Source organism: Mytilus galloprovincialis, chromosome 14 (genome assembly GCF_965363235.1).
Source record: "Mytilus galloprovincialis chromosome 14, xbMytGall1.hap1.1, whole genome shotgun sequence".
NCBI classification, from domain to species: domain Eukaryota; kingdom Metazoa; phylum Mollusca; class Bivalvia; order Mytilida; family Mytilidae; genus Mytilus; species Mytilus galloprovincialis.
The window spans coordinates 44,704,345-44,727,017 of NC_134851.1; the positions used below are offsets into that span (position 1 = coordinate 44,704,345).

The following is a 22,673-nucleotide window of genomic DNA, read 5'->3' on the forward strand; positions in this document are numbered from 1 at the left end:
TCAGTAAAACATGTGATGTTTATTTATAACTGATTCATGGGTTACTGAAGATACATAGTATGCAAAACACAAGAGGTATGTCATACCCATAATAAAGAGTAGCATCAGCTAAACCAGAACATAGCATTCGAGATCAGCATCGGTTTTTGGTTTTATTTTGTCTTTATTTTAATTATGGTTGTGGATATATGCATACATCAAGAAACAAATAAAAAGTCTTCTTCGTGGTTATAACAGTTTTGATTTTCAAACATTCATATGTCATAATTTCATAGAATATTCGATATGCCATGTCTATATTGATTGCATATTATACTAAATATTTTTATATAGATATAGGAAGATGTGGTGTGAGTGCCAATGAGACAACTCTCCATCCAAATAACAATTTTAAAAAAAGTAAACCATAACAGGTCAATGTATGGCCTTCAACACGGAGCCTTGTTTTTTGGTTGTTAGTGTAATTATTTCCCTATTACCTATCTTCAACGACATGTATGTATGTTTTCAATAAAACAAAATGATACAAACTATATCTCCCAAAACACATAACATATAGTGTGTAACTAGTTTTATTGAAAAGTTTACAGGTGGACTACAACATCAGAATATCCATTTTTAAAGCTCTGAACAAAACTAGATTAATTAGTGATGTATTCAATAGTATATCTGATGCTACGCATGCCATTCTGGAAAATTCTACATTTGATGATCTAACAATTACCAGAGAGAACACAACATTGCGTTTGCTAGATGAAGGTACCTGTTTGATTGAGGGTTATTTCAGCCGTTTTTGTTATATACTACTTTCCACCTTATGATCAACATATTCATAATACTTATTTAAAACTTATTTAAAACAAATTAACAAACAATAGTGCGAAAACAAAAAACAAAAAACTAAAGACTGAGCACCACGAATTTTATAAAAGCTTGAAGTGATCGTATATCATGTAATATATGCTGCTCCGAAAAGAGTTAGCAGATCTTGTTCCACACCTGTACTTTTGCATGTGTTTGTCCCAACACGGTTGTAAGTCTAATTCGGTAGATCATATTCATGGAAATGGGGGCTGAATGGTAATAATGATGATTTGGAATATATCCGATTTCATCTGTGAAATTGATATTCCGTAACATTCAATCTAAATGGGCCTATGTAAATCAAAGAATGAATGATTCAACTTTACCACTTGGAACACCTTGTTTTGATAGTATCCTAGTGAGCAGCAACTCTCATTTGAGGTAATCATGGTAATAAATACATGACCTAAAACATCGTATCAACTGTTAAATAGTTTATCCGTATATTCAAGAACTACTGCAATGTTGCTACACAGACATGATAATTTACAATTGTGAAACTAAAATCATCTGGTAGATTTTGTTTTTAACTGACCCGTATTTTTTCAATTTTAAAACGGTATGAGGCAAATCATCGTTATTTGTTGTATCAATAATTTAATGTTTAACGTTCATCATTCATTGTACCACAATGTGTATTTTTAATTGAGAGAACATCATCTATATAGCAGAAAGTAAAGTAAAGAAAACTGTCATGTTATGTTCTTTCTACCTACGAAATTCATGCATGAAGTCGCCAAACATAATAGAACACATTGGTAAGATGAGGGACAAAAGTGGTTTCCTTTGACATTCCCGTTGCTTGTTGAAAATCATGTGTTCTAAAACTAACACTTATAGTGTCAAAACGAAATCAAGCATCTTGATAATGTAAATTTCAGATACTGTTTCCTTTGAACCATTTTTTGCTAAGTAGGATTTAATCCTTCGCTAGAGAAATTATGCTTGTTTCTACATTTTTTTTTATGAAACAACTCTTTCAATTTTTTTTTTTAAAGTTTTGAATTGGGAATTAAGCAATATACCACGATTTTATGCATACACATTGTACATGTTACAACATTTTTTTTTCAAGTAAAATTATCCTTGCTGTTACTTTTAATCTATTGGTCATATTGCAAAAAAGGTGAGGCTTCGTCTTGGCAATGATAACATTGATTGATTGATATTTTGTAGAAATAAAAGAAAAGAACGAAAGCAACATTTCACAACGACTTTGTACACTAGGATTCTTATTTGACTCCACCAATTTTAAGTGTGTATCAGAATGTAAAGATTTTCGAACTAAATGTAAAAACAATGGGCGGTGTGTATTGAACATTAATGGAAATCCTGAATGCCGGTAAGTTTTCATTTTAAACCAAACTATTTGACAAAACTTAAATTATAAATCATGGGAAGAATCAGTTGTGGATTATAATTAAAAATAAAATATGCAATTAAACATGCAGTGTGTGAAATGAGGAGGGAAACAGTCAAATGCAACCAGTTTGTTATTTGATTAAACAAGAATACATGATAAATAATATAAGATATATTAAATCAAGCGACAATTGACCAATATTCGTATTTCTGTAATTGATTAAGGGGAGATAAACCAAAGTTGGTGTTTCTTGTATTCTATCGTGAGTATTTGTGTGTTTAAAGGTATTACATACTATCATTATCAATATACATTTTACCCCAAAAAGATAAGAAATGAAAAGAATACAGCTTGAAGGAATTTTTAGTGAAATCTGAAATATGACGGATATTATTCTCTCATTCACAAACTATTTGTTCGAAACACATAATCAACAAATCAATACACAATTTATTTGAGAAAAAAACTAAGATATTCACTGAACAGATCAATATTAGTCATGTTAGTGATTCTGTTTATTATAGGATTAAACACATTTTTAATAGAAGTTATTGATGTGTGCAAACCGGGGCGATTTACTCACAAACTGAATAAAAGTACGAAGGACTTTTATGTTTAGTTTGTGAGTAAGAGCCTCGGTTTACACATCAATAACCTCTAGAAGAAATGTGTTTAATCCTTATAATTCTTCAGCCAAACATTTCCGATGTTTAAGAAACAATTTTCGTTTGATGGCTACGATATTTACCATCAAATGCACACTTACATGTTGTAACTAAGGAGTACGCCGCCATCTTTACTTTCTAAAAACCATAAAGGTCCGATAAATGCAGAAGAATCTAAAATGATATAGCACTTACCTCAAAAACTTCATTTTAATTAGTTATTTTCCAAATTTGAAGCGTACGAGTAACGAAACAATCTTTCGTTTGAAAGTTTTCCTTCGTATGACGTCGTATTTTGCCATGACGTGAATTCGCCAAATCATTCGTGAAATTTCCCGGAATTTTATATGAATTCAAATTTTATGTACATTTTTAAAGTTTTAAGGCATTTTTTCTTTTATGTTGAATATGCATTAAATAGAAACAAGTAAACTTTTTTGTTTTTTGGTTTTCAATCTCAATTTGCTGAAAATTCCAGGATTCCTGCATGTATGTGTATTTGGCATTAATATATCACAGTGAAGTTTATGAAAATAGTTTTGGAAACATGGTTTATTGAAGTGTAAACCAAAGGTAAAAATATGTAATTGACCAATCCTGTTCAAGTTTTTATAGATACGCAAATCATATAAGAATTATTTAATAGTTTTCAAATTTTAAATGTTTAACAACACATGAATGTATACAGAAATCATTGGTATTTGGGCATTATTTTGCAGATGTCAAGTAATATTTTGCACAATGATAAACTTTTTCGTGTATGTTTCTAATAATATAATTACGTAAATTAATGTTACAAAAAAGTTATAACAAACCGCTGATCCCTTTTTGTAGTTGCCGAGAGGATGCAGATTTTGTATTTACTGGACAGTACTGTGATATAAAGATAGAAAAACTAGCATTGGAGTCTAAGTATATTATTGCGATTGCTACTTCGATTGGAAGCATACTAAGTGCAGTCATAATAACCACTTGCTTACTGTATCATATAAAGAGAAGGAAGGTGAAGCGTACAAAAACATTGGAACCAGCGTAAGTGAACTCCTGTTATGTCTAAAGTTTTACGTATTGATGTATATATTTTGTATCTTTGTTCGGTGTTTAGTGCATAGCAGATCTATACACACATGAGTTTTTTATATTTATATTTTATTATTTGTCAGCATATATTATTCTACCCTAGACTGCTAGATGTTAGAAATAAAAAAAAAAGAAATGAATACTTGTCTAATGTCTTATAAAAAAAACTTTATATTATCACTAGAAAACAAAAGTATATGTTAATTTTATAAATTTCTTACCAACAATTCCAAAATGAGAAACCAGGGGATACAGAAAAAAACGGATACATGGATCATCATAAAAACAAACATAAAGTTACTATATTTCGGTTTGTTAAATCAAATAGAAATGTTGAAAATACAAATATATTGCAAAGAATTGAAGGTTTCCTAAAACTAGAGGCTCGTAAGAGCCTTTGTCGCTCACCTTGGTCTATGTGCATATTCAACAAAGGACACAGAGATAAATTCATGACAAAATTGTATTTTGGTGATGGTGATGTGTTTGTAGATCTTACTTTACTGAACATTCTTGCTGTTACCATAACCTCTATCTATAATGATTGGCCCAGTAGTTTCAGTGGAAAGTGTAAGTAAAAATTATCAAATTTTATGAAAATTGTTAAAATATTGACTATAAAGGGTAATAATTCCTTAGGGGGGCAATTGACAATTTTGGTCATGGTGACTTATTTTCAGATCTTACTTTGCTGTAAATTTTGCTGTTAATAATATTTAAGATAATAACAAAAAACGGCAAAATTTCCTTAAAATTACCAATTCAGGGGCAGCAACCCAACAACCAATTGTCCAATTCATCTCTAATTTTTTTTAAAGCAGATCGGTCTTGACCTGATTAACAATTTCAACCTGTCAGATTTCCTCTACATGCTTTGGTTTTTGAGTTATAAGCCAAAAACTGCATTTTCCCCCTGTGTTCTATGTTTAGCTATGGCAGCCATCTTGGTTGATTTGCCTGGTCACTGGACACATTTGTTAAACTATATACCCCAATGATGATTGTGGCCAAGTTTGGTTTAATTTGGCCCAGTAGTTTCAGAGGAGATGATTTTTGTAAAAGATAACTAAGATATACGAAAAACGGTTAAAAATTTACTATAAAAGGCAATAACCATTAAAGGGTTCAACTGACCATTTTTGTCCTGTTGACTTATTTGTAAATCTTACTTTGCTAAACATTCTTGCTGTTTACAGTTTATCTCTATCTATAGAAATATTCAAGATGATAACCAAACACAGTAAAATTTCCTTAAAATTCCCAATTCAGGGGCAGCAACCCAACAACAGGTTGTCCGATTCATCTGTAGATTTCAGAGCAGATAGATCTTGAACTGATAAACAAATTTACACAATGTCAGATTTGCTCTAAATGATTTGGTTTTTGATTTATAAGCCAAAAACTGCATTTTATCCCTTTATTCTATTTTTAGCCATGGCGGCAATCTTGATTGGTTGACCGGGTCACCGGACACACTTTCTAAACTAGATACCCTAATTATGATTGTGGCCAAGTTTGTGTTAATTTGGCCCAGGAGTTTCAGAGAAGAAGATTTTTGTAAACGTTAACGACGACGGACGACAGACGACAGACGACAGACGACGGACGACGACAGACGACGGACGCCAAGTGATGAGAAAAGCTCACTTGGCCCGTCGGACTATTTGAGCTAAACAATCTACAGCAAAATTATGTGATTGTTTCCTTGCACATGTCATTTACTCAACTATGTATCTTCAATTTTATTGTCCTGTTTATCTATTTCAATAGTGATGATGAGGATAATATCAGTCAGTACCGTCCAAGTAGTGTTCACAGAAGCATGCATGCATCAGCTGATTTATATTCTTCTGATTATAAAATATACGATGATGATTTTACAGAACAAAAACCCGTAGATCTCAGTAGCACAGTATGTTTATTATTTTTTAGGATGATATAATAGCATCAGCTGTTTGATGCGACCTTACTCTTAGTCTGTTTTTTTCCGTGTTTTATCAATAATGTTTGTAAATTATTTGAAGTGTGCTTGTCCTCCTCCATACATTATTACAATAAAATAATATAAACAAACTATCCCGTCACACTTTGAGACGAGAAAGGTCAGCAGTATAAACATTGATTTTGCACGCATCTAGCACCGTTTTTTTTTATCCAATTATACAAATAACGACATATTTGGATATTTTTTGTTGTTGATTTAACATGATTGTATTCTCATTTGGTAACAACGATTTTGAAGTAAGCTATAGGGACATTTAACTGATCGACATCTCGTTTGTACTTTATTTATCTGTTTTGACCTGAGCGTCACTACTGAGTCTTATGTAGACGAAAAGCGCGTCTGGCGTATTAAATTATAATCCTTGTACCTTTGATAACTATTGTAGTCTGGTACTTGGCAATTTTGACCTTTTGATGATTCGGCTAAAATATCATCCACTAGATCACCATTACACTTATATACGTCATACTTTTATATAAACAAAGATGTTACTTATAATGTGTTTTACAATAGATGGCATTTTCTACTTCTTCTGCAGATGCATACCTATAAACCATGGACGACAACAGAGTGCGATAACAGGTTTTCCCCATGGTATAAAAGTAACGACATTATCAGTGGAAAGGAGGTAAACGTATAAAGAAACCCTTTATACATGTTATATATAATGAAAAGCATTACAAAAAAGATATTTGTGAAAAAGATGTGTGCATCATTTGTAGTCCATAAAATGTTACCTGCTAGTAGTTTCCTTTTTTAAAAAGGAGTAAACTGCCATTATTGCAATTTATAATACGTTTTTGTGGGAAAAATGGCCACATGTATATACGATACACATACTGTTTTGTTCTTTGACGCGTAGGCAATTTTTTAATTGGCGTCAAACTTGCCATGTATCGCAATTTCCATAATATTTTCATTAACAATGACCCATCTAATACGAATAATATTTGTGAACCGTCCCCTTTTTAATCCTAATGGTCAGAAAGTTTTGTCAGCTTGCATAAGAATTGTAAATTCGACCTTATTTTGGTGTACCTGGACACAGTTTTTTAACAAACCTCCTCCAATTACATGAAGCATGTGTATATCCACTGAAAGCACTATAATTATATTTCTTTTAAAAATATACGTTATATGTTGATCCTATAATAATCTACAACGTCCTCTACTGTATTGTTTGAATGTGCATCATGGAAATCTGTAAGACAATGATACTTAGCCAACTTCTATAAGTATTATGGCTTTAAAGTATTTTAACAAAGAAAGAAACATGTTACGGTTTCCGAAAAAAAAACTCCCATAGAAACAACTTTTCCTCACCACAAAATTAGAGGTTGATAAGGTATCACTTTTACACATGTTGTACAGTTTTCCTTTGTTTCTCTCTTTTCAGTTTACAATTAAAAGACCAAAGATCATTCTATACAGAGCATCAATGTATGATTGCTGATTTGTTATTGTGGACGTAACGAATTCGCGAGAAAAAATGCGTCTCAACATCAAAGGACATATGTTTTAACATTTCTCATAATTCATCAATTCATCACCTAGATAATTATTTACGCGTTATACATACAGATTATGTTTGCATACATCGGACTAATGATAAACAGAACATTACATTGTGTGCATTACGCAGCTGTCTGTTGCTATTGATATTTCATTGACTCAACCATATTAAAAACAAGTACATTTTTGTCATGATATCTCAAGTTGGTTTGTTCTCACTTATACAGGATTTGTTATAGGTATGCAGTTTATATCCACCCTGAATAACATAAGACAACAGAAAATAAAAAAAATAAATGAGGTTAAACTCTTAAATGCCCATGATTCGTTTGTGTTCTTTTGAATAAACAAAAGAACAGGAAATTATATATAAAACAATGTTCTTTCTTCTTGATCTTATTAGATTCGTGTATATCATATATTGCATTCATACAAGCCTTACTAAGCCATGAATAGTTGATATATTGTGTATTAAAGTACATGATTTGTTCATAATACTCTAACATCCCGATTTCCAGCTTTCTCTCCTTTCACACTATATATCTCGATGTAATATTGAAAGTGTACTTCGTTATCATATGTTTATCATATGTACATGTACAGTAACATTGTAAATCTACCAATATATCAGTATAGGCATAACAGGAAAGACAATGCAGCTGTTATTGATAATCATAAAACAAAAGATGCTGTATGACTGCCAATGAGACAACTTTCCACAAGATACCAAATGACACAGAAATGAACAAGTATAGATCGCCGTGCAGTCATTAACAATAAGCAAAGCCCATATCGCATAGTCAGCTATAAACATATTTTACATTTACATCATGTTTGTATTACACTCTTGAATATACAACAATGAGCAAATGGTCAACATAACGTATTGCAATTTATCTGTTAATCAATGAACTCCGATTTATATATAGTTGTAACAGAAACTATCCAACTGTGATCAATGGAGATCTTTAAAAACATTGGACTTTTGCTGTAATATTATCTATAATAATTGCATCAGTGACGTCAATTTATCATATTTTGATCTAGTCATGCAACAACGTTCGTTTTTATATTCAAAATTGTATTACGGATGACTATACCTTATACAGCGGTTCTTTGTTCGGACTTACACGTCCTTTAAGATCGGCATGAAGAGTATTTAAAAAAAAAACAATAATATTTTCACTTTTTTAGCAAATATACAGGTACTACATTGTCATCGTGAAAATTGAAAGGCAATCAAAGGTGTAGAATTCAAACTTAATCTTTTGCAGTAGACATCAATTTGACAATAGTTTATACAAGTTAATCATGTTAATTCTCGTAAATTATAATTATGGTTTTTATGAAAACAATGCAGATGAAAAAATATATTTATAAACCAAAACATGACTTTACTGACACCATTCAAATACATGATTATATTTAATGCCATCATAATTTGTAACGTTTAAGTGACGGCTTTTTTTTTAAATAAAAAAAAAACAAAACAATTGGCAATCATAATGGTATCCAGCTTTGCTCGTCTTCTTGCCGATTTTTTTTTTATTAAAAAAGATTAAAAATAAATTAACATATATTTGACTTCACATTCCACTTTATGTATGATGTTCTATTATTGAATAAATCAATGTTCGGAGAATATGTTTAACGCTTTTATTAATTCTAATTTGATATAAATGATATTACAGATTTAAATAATGTTCCCTCATATCCTAACTTTCATCTCGAAATGGACAACAACGGGGGTCAGTGAAGAACAAACAATTACGACAGATAGGATGAATTGAGTTTCAAAATTGTTAACCCCTTAACATTTCTATGTATAACGAAGAAGCATTTCGTTACTCTTGCATATAAGATATTGGTTTCCTAATTCAAACAATATCCGAGTGTTGTGTTATCCTATCAAGAGCATAGGATGCTGCTAACAGAACATGATAAAAAGACTATCCAATAAACTCATCTTTATTTACTAGAACTTACATTGTGTACGCAAAGCGCGTTGCATCTACATAGTCGTTGCTAAAGTAAAACTTTTAACCGGTATCAAGTATTATTTATCCCATTGAACAATTTCGAATTCATTGACTATCATGTAATACATTTGTAACAATTAAGCAGAACCCCATTCTGCTACTCGAAGGTAAATAAGGCAAAACGAGACGGCATGTCGTTTGAATTGTATATTCAAAATAAAGTTAGTCCTTGGTTAATAGTACATGTACTGTTTTTCTTTAAAAAATGCAAAGTATACGTATGATTATTCAAACACAGTCTTATCAACAATAAAAACACTTTACCACAGCAGTCATCTTAAATCAATTTAAATTTTAAATTTCTGAGATGTTAATAAGCATTTATAAGGGTGCAATGTACTGTTTTAAAAAATATACAAAATACAGAGCTATAATTATTGATTTCTTATCTAAGCATGTTTTTTTTTCTTCTATATATCCTCAAATATCTGCCGTTTTAACTATCACACAATGGCGCTGTGTCTTGATCTTTAAAGCCCGTAACGGTTTCCCCCGTGACGGCTTCCCCTTTGTTCTCTGAATCAGTTGAGGTGCAATCAGTTTCCATAGTAACTATTAAGATAAACAAGAAGACAATTTTGCAAAACAACACAGAAAAGTATCGCTATGGCCGATACATAAATATATATAAAAATTTTCGTTGTTGACTAAGTCCCTTTTTAAGGGATGAGAAGGACTTCGAAAATTACCTTTACCACATTGCAGTTGTACGCACAATATTGCAGAAAAAAAACGTATCGTTTACATTATAACAATGTATTGTCATGTATTGTGTAATCTGCATTCGATTGTGTTCTTATTCTATGTATTATTTAAATTACTATTGCTGTATCTGAACAATATGTATACACAACAAAAGTCAATTTTTGACAATTATAGCTTCCTATGGTATTTGTTTGGAATATTTTGAGAATCATGAATCGACTAGATACATTTTGTAAGTCTCTGTTCGGTGATATAACAGTTTATAAGTTTATGGAAATGATGAACACAAACATATTTTCATGAAAATACATTTCTTATAACTTATTATAACAATTCTAAAGACCTTATGCGTATTACTGCCATTATTTGCTTTTCATAGATGTTCGATGCCAAATCATTTCAAAATCTAAGTCCTTGTACATACATGTACAACATATCTAACATTCTTGTAAGTTTGTACTTATATCTTTCTGCAAACTGAAGTTTGAAAGAATTGTGTTTGATACCAGAGTCAAAATTACGTATCCCCGACATATCATTATTCATGTTATTCTCTATTCGCTTTGTATAATTCGAATTGTACTTTGTTGGTGTAAATTTCCCGTTAACACTTTTACTCATATATCTTAACGGAATATTACACCATTCAAGGCCTGTGTACCTTTTTCGCACTGATCTTGTTCCTGTTGTGTACAATTTTGTCGTCTACAAATTACACAGGAACACAACAATATACCAGCTCCAGCTAATTCTGCTGAGAAACCTTGTGCTATTCCCTCTTTCATGGACTCTGAAAATATGATAAAAAATATCAAATCACAACAGTACTGAAATTTACGGAAAGTTCCTAATCAACTTGCAAGGAACAGTTGTATATTTTTGACGATAATTAAGATCTGTGTAGCTAATGCTTACAATAAACATAAATTCAAGCATACATTGCTGTTAAGCATTGTCACTAATACGATACAATTGGGTTTAGGTTATTTCTGACATATGCAGAAACACATACTACGCTTTTCAATGTTAACGATGTACAAAAATGGTGTCAAACATTGTCTTTATTACGATACAATTGAGTTTAGGTAATTTCTGACATATACAGCAAAACATACTACGCTTTTCAATGATTAACACTATATAAAATCGTTTGCCACAAATATGTTTGGGATTCAAACATTGCACATTTTCGAAAAAAAAAGCTTCGTTTGAATGTAAAAGTGTAAGTTATACTCTGAGCGCAATGATTCAATTTAGATTCAGATGTTTTCAGTCTTTGCTGTAGATACCACATAATGATGCATTTTTCAAGGGGACCACGTTATTGCACGTCAACTGATAGTTATACTCTTATTTTAATTCAAACAGGAGAATTTGATAATGTAAGTCTAACATTATTAACAGTGCAATTTCTGTATTGATATATGCCTTCTTTTTTTGGATGCATAAATATATTTTGTAAAGGTCATTAAGGTGTTTGCCTTTGTTTTGGCTTGTTAAGTGACCTATCATTATATAAATCTAGTCATCTGGTCTCCTGTCTTCTAGTTAGATTTTCAACATCACATTGATTGTAACATTAGGGAGATGATATGAGATTGGATCAGAAAAACTCTTTGAGTAAAGCAATACATTATTATATGTGTCTGTAAACCTAGTGTCATGTTAATGAATTCTGACAATTCGTTTTACTGTGCTGGTCCTAGCAATATATATATATATATATATACACATAAAATGAAAGAAATACACGAAAACGGAAATTAGTTTAATTGTTAGTAGAACTCTTGCATTGATTGATTGGATAATGTTTGTTATCGTTCACTTGCATTGTCAGAATCCAAATGATATCACAAAACTTACTCGAGCAACTGAGTACATATGTGGGACATGTGCAGCAGTATGTTCCTGTTACTCGTTTCCTGCGGCGACAATTAATACACACATAGATTCCTACTCCAGTGAATATACACATCCCAACAATGCCACCGGATATTCCTCCAATCATTTCATCTAAAATATAAGTAGGTGAAAATGATATATATAATTCCTCTGAACAATCAATAACAGTAAAGTAACTCAAAACCATCAGCACTTGTACTTGTGCGAATGCAATAAAATATGACAGGGAAACTTGCTTGCAAGATGAGCTGATAAACGAAATTATTAAATTTAATGAAGTTATAAGAAGGCAAATTAAAGGGAATGTTTTGTTTATAATTTGTAGTGAATGTATTGTGCAGTTGACACATTTTAAATACCTAAAGTGTGCTAAACTTGTCTATGGTATTCTGATATTTAAAGTGTCAAGTGTTATATCTTAATTTTCTTCATATTTTCAATTTCTATGTTGTGGTGTGTTGCCTTAAAGGCAAAACATACCGAAAGATTTAAATATTTCGCATTGTCCAGTTTAATTGCAATAATTTCATTGTATAAATATGTGTGTACCTAATTGTATCTGAATTTTAAAAATAGAAGTAGTTGTAACAGTAGTCGTAATAGTAGCAGTAGTAGTAGTTTTAGTAGTAGTAGTAGTAGTAGTAGTAGTAGTAGTAGTAGTAGTAGTAGTAGAAGTAGTAGTAGTAGTACCCGAGGGTATTACCAGCCCAAGTAGACAACACTTCGGTGTTGACATGAATATCAATAATGTGGTCATTTTTTTATAAATTTCCTGTGTACAAAACTTTGATTTTTTCGAAACACCTAAGGATTGTCTTTATAAATATTTTGATATCAGCGTCACTGATGAGACTTATGTAGACAAAACGCGCGTCTGGTGTACACAATTAAAACCCTGGTACCTTTGATAACTATTCACACCAGTGGGTTGATGTTTGATGCCACTGCTAGTGGACGTTTCGTTCCCGAGGATATCACCAGCCCAGTAGTCAACACTTTGGTGTCGACATGGATATGAATAATCTGGTCATTTCTATAAATTTCCTGCTTACAAAACTTTGAATATTTCGATACAACTAAGGATTTTCTTATAAGGGCATAGATTACCGTAGCCGTATTTAAAACAACTTTTTGAAATTTTGAATACTCAATGTTCTTCAACTTTGTACTTGTTTGGCTTTACAATTATTTTGATATGAACGTCACTGATGAATCTTATGTAGACGAAACGCCCGTCTGGCGTAATAAATTATAATCCTGGTACCTTTGATAACTATTCTACAGTTATAGTGTGAACAGACATTTAAAAAATAAATCACTCCTGCGATTGTGAAATGTATATTGATGTCATGTATGTGTATGGTTTACTGTATCAGCGATGTTTAGTCTAAATATTAGTTAGATAACCAGATTTCCAGCAAAACAATCACTTTTATTACTATCACTGGGTCGATGCCTCTGCTGGTGGACTATTAGTCCCCGAGGGTATCACCAGCCCAGTAGCCAGTACTTCGGTACTGGCATGAAAATACGGATTTTTTTTTTTTGTGTTATTAAAATTTGCTGTTACAAAATGATAGAAATTATTATAAATTAAGGAATGTATCTCCCTCATGCAAAGCTCTGATTCCTTTCACGGATTTGGCTATACTTTTTGGACCTTTTGGATTATAGCTCTTCATCTTTTATATAAGCTTTGGATTTCAAATATTTTGGCCACGAGCATCACTGGAGAGACATGTATTGTCGAAATGCGCATCTGGTGCAAGAAAATTGATATCGTTAATTTTATCACTTACAATTGAAATCCCATTTTGTTTCAATTTGAAACTTGAAAGTGTCATTTACATTGTCTGGAACCACTTTCTCTGATTTTCTCAGCTCAAATGAAACATGACTACCATCATATAAACACCGTGAGAACATTCGGATTGTTTCATATGAGCAGCCAACTCCTGATATCTTAAAAGGAAAAGAAATGTAAAAGACAGTGTAATCATTGAGTACAAACGCCTAATTGCAGAAGTTAACAAATGGCTCAATTTCTATTATAATAGGGTCACAAATCACATTTTCAGTTTATGTCATACTTACATTATTTTTTTGTAGGTTGTTATGAAAGTGTAATTGTTATTTCCTACGTTTTTTTGTGTATTTATCAAGAACAATTAGCATGTTCAGACGTGTTAACAGAAGCGTACTTTTGGTCTTCAAAGTTGATTTTTTTTAGTGTAATAAATACATATTGCATGTATCTAGAAACAAAATTAACATAGCGGGAAGATCTCGCACCAAAAATTTGGCTTCAATTCGCCCCTATTTCAAAACGTGTACTAGTTCAGTAAAATTAAAGGTACCGTTAAACTGTTAAACATAAAATCGAGCTAACATTGAAAACAACATGAGAAAAAAAAAAGATAAACAAAGTCCATCAGCAGGAGGCATTGATAGTTGGCTGGCGATGGATATGAGTCTTTGAATTGATATTTGAAAAGAGGGGTGAAAGATTCAAAAGATAGATTTGAAATTTCTAATTATCATTTGCCGATACAGAAGGATTAAAAAATTAAATTTTTATAAAGGATTTGAAAGGATTTAAGAAAAAAATAAATTATTAAATTAAAGACCAATAACATCTTAAAAACTAGAATCACTTAGATTTTACAGTAGTTGGTATACTTAGGGACTTTTTTGTAGATAAAACTAAATATCACGGAAATGATTTGGCAAAATGGGATATCTGGTGATTTTAAGACATAGAGCACGAATGTTAGTATACATGAAAATGACATGTATGCTGTTCTAATGCACTGTTTCAAAGATTCAAAATGTATCATCTCTATATCTTATTTTGAAGTGGTGGTACTTATACAGACTCTTTTTTAAAGTGAAGCCCTTCTCATATTAAGGGACATACTTTGGATTTATTAAAGACGATAAGAGGAGGTATTTAGATTAAATAAATTAAATATCGCCTTTTGTTACTAGTATTGTGCTATAGTCTTTTTAGTATTGTTGCCCATCAATTTTGCATATGTGCTTTTTCTATATGCCATTTATTTTTCTTTGTTGACCCAGTTGTCTGTTTTGATAGTGATAAATATTATGCCTCTATGTAGGTTGCTGTTCCACTATTTGAGTTTTTCTTTTTTTTAAGCCATGATGTTGTCAGTTTATTTTCGATTTATGCGTTTGATTTTCCTTTTCGTTTCTTTTGCCTCTTTTATGACATATATTGGCACTTTATACATGTATGTAAACACTTCCATTATGTCAATAAACGAACATATCATTTTTTCCGTCTCAAAGACACAAACAAAAAGATGTATGTCAACTGCTTTACAAAACAAGTGCACATTTGGGTTTTCATTAAAATATGTTAATTTGATAATAAAAGTAAGACTTCTTTTAAAAAAAAACATTGTTTTTTTTATAGCTATGTTGTTTCTTAAATTGTTCTGGTTTTTGTTTTCTTATTCATTTCCCGTATCTGTATAATATACAATATATATACATGGTATATTACCTCTTTGCTATTATAATAATCATAACTGTCGATGTAGTCGTAGTCGTAGTAAGACCAATACCAACGAAAGTAAACTTTACTCTGACATTTTGGACTACTGTAGTAAAGTTCTTTCATACACATTGTATATGAATAAAAGGCAGATTTTGGAGTTGTGAACGACATTTGTCTACATTCTTGGCTGCCTATATCGCCTTCAAACTTCATGATAACCATGGTGTCTTCGTCAACAAGATACGGATCAGAGACACAAGAATCAGTTGGAAAAGCATCTGATAACATATAAAAAGGTTTATTTTATGACTATACATTTATTGTGTTCTCATAGGTTTATAGCATAAGAAATAATCTTTGAAAAATCGGTATATTCACCACAGCTACGACAGGTAAGTATAAGTTTTGAAACAACATCATTTCACCAAAATAAAAAATTTCCAAAGTAACGTTTTAACGTCATGTAGATTTTTTTTTCGTTTTTCTTTTCTTGATATCGGTGTAATTTTCTCCTCTTAAGATCTTTAGAGGGTTTTTGTTTAGTAAATCAAGATTTCGTCCATATTGGTTTGATTTCAACGAGTATGATACGACCTGAAGCAGAATTGTCATTTGTTTATTTGTTAATTCTTAATTTCTGTTGAAATAAATACAAACTATATTATGTACCCCGGCGGCCGCTTCTGCATGAGGCTAGACGTGACAAAAACAGTTGCAGACTATAACACACCACAGATTTGTGATATTAAATTTCTGATTGGCGTCTGATAATTTCTTTGAAATTTTGAGATAGCACAGGAATACTTGTTTGGGTTCATGAGAGAATGTTAATAAAATGATTCCCCCCCCCCCCCCAGATTTCTCTTTCATGTGCCCATTTCCATTTCGTAGAGTAAGGGAGATATTTTTCGTAACTAACGACGCACGTTTTGTCTTCCGATTTCCGCTAGAGGCGTGCAATTACGTATACTTAAATTATAATACGCTGAATAAAATATCCTTACAAATAACCAGCAAGTAGAATACATATATACATACATGTCACTGAAATCTTTCCATGGCAAATATGGACTGATACCATAAGCATAATGGCCAATGTAGCAGCTGACATTTTCAATACCGCCTTATCTATAAGTAGATGATACCGCACACAAATAATTAACAATAAAATAACAGAAAAACAAACTTGTACTTCACAACCCCTCCTACTTGGCATGTGAAATCATGTAAACGTTTAAGTTCCGTGTTTATGCACTGCCTTTAACATTTACTATTCATTTTAGTTTTATATTTAAATATATTATATTAGGTTGATAAATGACTGTTCTGAGTGACCGTGTAATACGACCTTTTTTCGCTAGAAGCATTTAAATTTTAAATCTTTAAGGCCATGAATACAACGTTTGTTTTTGTTTATCAATTTTGATTTTAACTTTTAGTTGTAAAGAAAAGTTATCGCATCACTGGAGATACGAGAGTTAAATCTGTTTTGATTTATTGCGCTTATGCATGATTTTGTTTTTCATTTTCAATAATCTCCAGAATAATATGTTCTATACATGTATATATATGAGCTTTGGGCACGATTGCCTTGTATCGTGGCATCAACATCGGTATACAAAGGGGTGCAATAAAATGTACGAGGTAATTGAATTTTTATCATCAGAGAACTGAAATCAAACAAACCACAACCTTAGTTTACGTACATGAATCATCTGGTAACAGTATAGAAGCAAACATATACAACGGCATCTGCGAAATATAATTGTCTATATATGCACACTTTTTTTCTACTCTTTCCTTATACTTTTTCTATATATGCACATACTTTTTCTTCAAACTTTTTCTAAATATGCACATATTTTTTCTTCAAACTTTTTCTAAATATGCACATACTTTTTCTTTATATTTTTCCTTATATGCACATACTTTTTCTATATATGCACCTACTTTTTCTTTATAACTTTTCTATATATGCATATACTTTTGCTTTCTACTTTTTTCTATATATAGATATATTGTTTTAAATGATCATAAACCCTCCCCATTCACGTAAAGATCTCAATTTTGACCGTACATTGTGTTTTGTATTACATGTATTTTGTAGAAGAAGAAAGTGCATGTTTAGAAATAAATACATATAAGGCAGCTATGGTGTTTTATATGGACCTCTTAAGAAAAATATATGGACGGAACCTGTTTTTTTATAGGCTAACCTCCCACTCGTGCACCTTCAACACAGAAAATAAAACATATACACCATGTAAATAATATAATAGTTCATTACAACATGTAATATGCAGACATCATAAATACAACGGACATCAAGTAAATAACCTTATTTTAGTTACCAGGATTATAATACGGAAGGCACGTGTATCGTCAGAAACGGACAAATCGACAATCATATCATGTGGGTGGTGGAAGGGGGAGGACTGATCACTTATACATTCATAATTAGTTTCATATTTGGAAAGTTTTTTTGAGGTAAAACAATATGAAAATTTCAAATAAAAATATCTCAGATCACATTTTGTATAGTATTTTTTGTGTAGCAATTCTATAACCTAATGAGGGTTAACAACTCTGAGGAAAATTATTAATTATGACAAGAAAACACAAATAACAAATTACTGAAGCTCCCTTACCTTTTACTGTATTTAAAATCTAATGCTTCACTTCTGTATGTACCTTTAGAATAGTAATGCGTACAATGTAAACCTGTAACAATCAATACTTCGAAACGTAAATACCAAATAACGAATCAGCTACTGCTATTTGATAGTACCCGTATAGTTGTTTATTGGTCGTTAAAAATAAATATCATAAAAGGTAACAGTCACTAAAAGGAACCATATTCAATTTGATTACAATGATTCGTCTATATTTCTGAGGACAAGAAAATATCTAAAGAATACGATAAACAAGAGAATCATGTGTGCAATATTTAAATATAACTTATTTCATGTCCATTTTCATTTGTTTACTGTTATACCATCCTTAAAGAAAGGCATATTGTGTAACATTTAATTTATTTCTTTTCATGTCTGTAATCAAATTTTGCTTTAAAATATGTTATACGTTGTCTTATTTCAATTATGTCATATCAAATTTCTCTTGACTCGTGATTTTACAAGAATATCTACTTCTGTCATGTTATTTGTATTGTAAAATTGCCCCAACTACAAGTTTTGCTAAATAAAAATCTTACAATGATTACTATCATATATATATATATATATATATATATGAGTCTAAATTGAAAACTACGTTCAAACCTATGATTGCGTTGGATAAAAACCGCAATTTTTATACGTGTGCATATAAAACAAATTTCGTTGTAGAAGGGTCTATATATATAATAATCTGTCAGATAATAAATAGTGTTTATTCAGAAATTATTGCATACGTTTATCGCTACGATCATTAGACATTTGCGGAAACTGTTACGATTAGTATTACAAATACGCTTACAGGATGCATTTAGATCTTTGGTCGTTTCAAAGTGTAATTATCCACCGTCAGTACAAAACAAAGACTAACTACTGATGTTTTTTCTGTAATTAACAACGGGCTTTCAACGAAATATCGGTAAACGATGGCTTCTTGGCAGCTTGTTGTGGAATCTCGGACAAATTTAAATACAGCTCCGCAAGAGGTGTCAATTATTCAATCATAACCGTTATAATTGGAAAAAATATGTCATGATTCGTCAACATCAGTTGATTTTTGTTAATGTCATCAAGAAATGAACACTATGACCATGTTTACAGTTGTTAAAAAGAAATTAGTCTAATGTAAACGAGAACGATCGATCTTTAGTCTTACATCTCAGCTCATTTGTTATAACAGGGGTGATCTGAGCCGGATTACCACTACCAGATCATCCCAGTTTGGGTTTCTTTGTTATGCATGCTTTCCTTTGTTCTGTAACATTGGGGCGGGGGGAGGTAAAATCCGCTATTAAACTTATAATTAATTATACGGAAAAGACTATCTACCAAAATTCACGTAGTAAATATCTAGTGTACATATGCTGGGATTCGAACTCAAGACCTTAAGCATATCAAGCCACGAATTTTTCTCTTGATAACATTTTATTCAAATATGTACAATGAAACATGCACCAGACAGTACCATGTATCACAAACAGTCAGTTACAAACAAATAGAAATTCAATGTAAGTTCAGATACTAGTATGTTTATAATTAATATAATATTTCTGCATGGTTATCTGTTACTTTGATAACGGGATTGTCCAATATAAAATATTTGTTCTATTACGAAATGTTCTTTTCTCTGATATAAAATATTAAAATAGTGAGAGATGTATTGTTCTTATAATATTTTAAAATAGTGTACTAAATTGAGTTTAGCTTAAGGATTCAACAAAATGACATTACTTCTTTTATAGATACTTAATCTTGCTATACTCATAACAAAAAAGAGAAATGAAAATTAAACCCGTTACTTCTCTTCAAGACACCCATAATCATCGCTTGGTCAAAATCAAGCGTATTTACACGACTCATACCAATACACCAGGATGACTGAATACCAACTATCAGTTATTTAACATACTTAAAGGAAGCAAGATATGTGTATAAGTGGGACGAGTTGGGCGACCTTTATTCAGTCGGGTTTAAACCCTTTTCGTTAATTTGTGAGATTTTACAAATTTTCAAAAATAGGGCGATTCGATAAACAAGAGTAGGGCGATGTTTTTTATTCGGGGTCATAAAGGGTAGATACCATACAGAAATATATAAAGTATATTATAATGGTTGTGTGGATTTTATGAATTGTAAATTTGTTTTCGTCTAATCTAGAACAACTGGTATGTAAAATAGTTATCCCATTCAGACTTGGTGTGTCAGTGTTATATCACCCTCTGGCATCCGGTCTACAAAGGGGAGGGGGTGATCTTATACTGACTCACCGCTTCTTCGTGGGATAACTATTACGGACTAAATGGTGGTTTTAAAAACATAGACCGGTTTGATTTAAGTTGCAGTGTAAACGCATTATACCAAAAAAGATCGATCTCGATCGGTCTTGTTTGTGCATATGTAAACGCGAACTGGTCTTTTTAAGATCGATTCAAATAAAGATCGCTTCAATTTTGTATTGTAAACGGGGTCAGTTTCTCTGTGGAGTTTTATTTGTAATTTCGTCATTTCAATTTTTACCATGGTGGAGTCTTTTTTTCGACTGATGGGTTCTAAATGTCCCTTTTCCTTGTTTCCCCCTTTCAAAAAAATAAAAGTAACTTAAGTGGCATTAAAAAAATACATGCAATACATATTAATTTAAATCCAGCATTTGGAAGAATTTAGTTTAAATATTCTTCTAGCATCCGAATTGTCTTTAAACCCCACGGATGTTTGTGAACCCAATTTAAGATTTATTTCTTACATAAATTCATTAAATGATGATTTTTTTCATTTACTTCTTTAGAAATAAATTTGTTATATGTTATAAAATAAAGTTTTATGTTTGCTTGTCATGTTTTGAGAATTTTGTCAGATTTTCGTAATCCTCTGGTTTTATCCATTTGAAAAGAAATTTGCCCATGGATCCCTATTTTCTTTTTATAAATCTTTTACATGTATAATTATAAGCCATTTTTGAAAGTCTCATAAAATTTCTTTATTTTTTAATAGTATTTGAGAACTTTAACTGGTCAATGATAAAGCAATGAAAGATCAAGTGAGAACATTTTCCCTCCAAAATTCAAATGGCTTATATCTCGAAAACTGGCACATTGTCTTTTTGTGTCGGGATGTTTAATTACCCGGCACGTCCACTTGTATTTTTGTCCATCTGATGAGTTAAGCCCTTTTCAACTGAGTTTTATAGTTCTTATGTTGTAATGTTATACCACTGTCCCAGGTAAGGGGGAGGGGTGGGATCCCGCTAACATGTTTAACATGTTTAACCCCGCCACATTATTTATATATGTGCCTGTCCCAAGTCAGGAGCCTGTCATTCAGTGATTGCCGTATGTTTATGTGTTACATTTTTGTTTTTCGTTCATTTTTTTTATCTAAATAAGGCCGTTAGTTTTCTCGTTTGAATTGTTTTACATTGTCTTATCCAGGCCTTTTATAGCTGACTATGCGGTATGGGCTTTGTTCGTTGTTGAAGGCCGCACGGTGACCTATACTTGTTAAAATGTCTGTGTCACCCTATATTTTTTTTGTTTGCTTTTTTGAATCCTCAATTAAATCCCTATTAATTTAAACAGTTTTTATCTGAAACTGAGCAGCGGAAAAATAAATAAATAATAAGTGTATTTCGCACATTTATTCTATTTTCCTTATTCTAAAGAACATTGATTAACCATGGCAGCACAAACTTGAAAATTTGCATTATAACTGTCCGAAAAACAGCTTTCGGTGTAAGATCAAACGAAAACGATGTACACAATAATGGGTACGAAATTTTCATCGGTGTTGATAAAAATCTATAGTATGTTGCAAGCTCTAATTATACCCAAAACTAAAAGCCATTTTTAAATGCAAAATTTGGTACAATTAAGAGCATTAGCAGACAGAACAGAAACTGTACACAAACATCACAAGAAGCACGTTCTATTTTATGATATTTTGAGAAAATGATCTTACCTCAATGCAATAAATATTTGTTTACTTATGTGTTTTTATTAGTTTATAAATGGAGGACATACGCTGTATTTGAATAAGCCAATCAACACCCATCAGGAACTAAATAACCCTACAATTATAAAAAGGATTTATTTTGTTTAGTTCGTCAGGTCATATGCTTTTCAGAGAGAAGATAAAATAACACATTTATTATTTTGTTTAAGTATAAGTACACACCTATACAGGTAAGTAATGCAGAACATTTACAGAGCCAAATATTTTGGTCTTTTTTTACAAACGACAAGATATAACAGACCACATCAAAATATCGTGTATTCTGTAAAACTAGTTTCGAAAAACTAAGGATTTTCTTATCCCAGGCATAAATTACCTTAGCCGTATTTGGCACAACT

General features: G+C 31.4%; 2 protein-coding genes across 2 annotated transcripts; one reads left to right on the forward strand and one right to left on the reverse strand.

Moving 5' to 3' along the window:
• The first annotated feature begins 59 nt into the window (after positions 1-59).
• Positions 60-7,878, forward strand: LOC143058095 (uncharacterized). Its single transcript, XM_076231558.1, has 7 exons — positions 60-75; positions 571-759; positions 2,041-2,206; positions 3,727-3,924; positions 5,743-5,884; positions 6,516-6,605; positions 7,374-7,878. Exons 1-7 carry the CDS (start codon positions 60-62, stop codon positions 7,428-7,430), a joined length of 858 nt encoding a protein of 285 aa, XP_076087673.1. The 3' UTR covers positions 7,431-7,878.
• A 1,560-nt stretch (positions 7,879-9,438) lies between these two features.
• On the reverse strand, positions 9,439-18,412 carry LOC143059625 (uncharacterized). Its single transcript, XM_076233140.1, has 7 exons — positions 18,304-18,412; positions 16,694-16,783; positions 15,662-15,933; positions 13,935-14,097; positions 12,097-12,246; positions 10,895-11,023; positions 9,439-10,080 (listed from the first exon to the last, which is right to left on the reverse strand). The coding sequence occupies exons 2-7, from the start codon at positions 16,764-16,766 to the stop codon at positions 9,965-9,967; spliced, it is 903 nt and encodes a 300-aa protein (XP_076089255.1). The 5' UTR covers positions 16,767-16,783; positions 18,304-18,412; the 3' UTR covers positions 9,439-9,964.
• Positions 18,413-22,673: the final 4,261 nt, after the last annotated feature.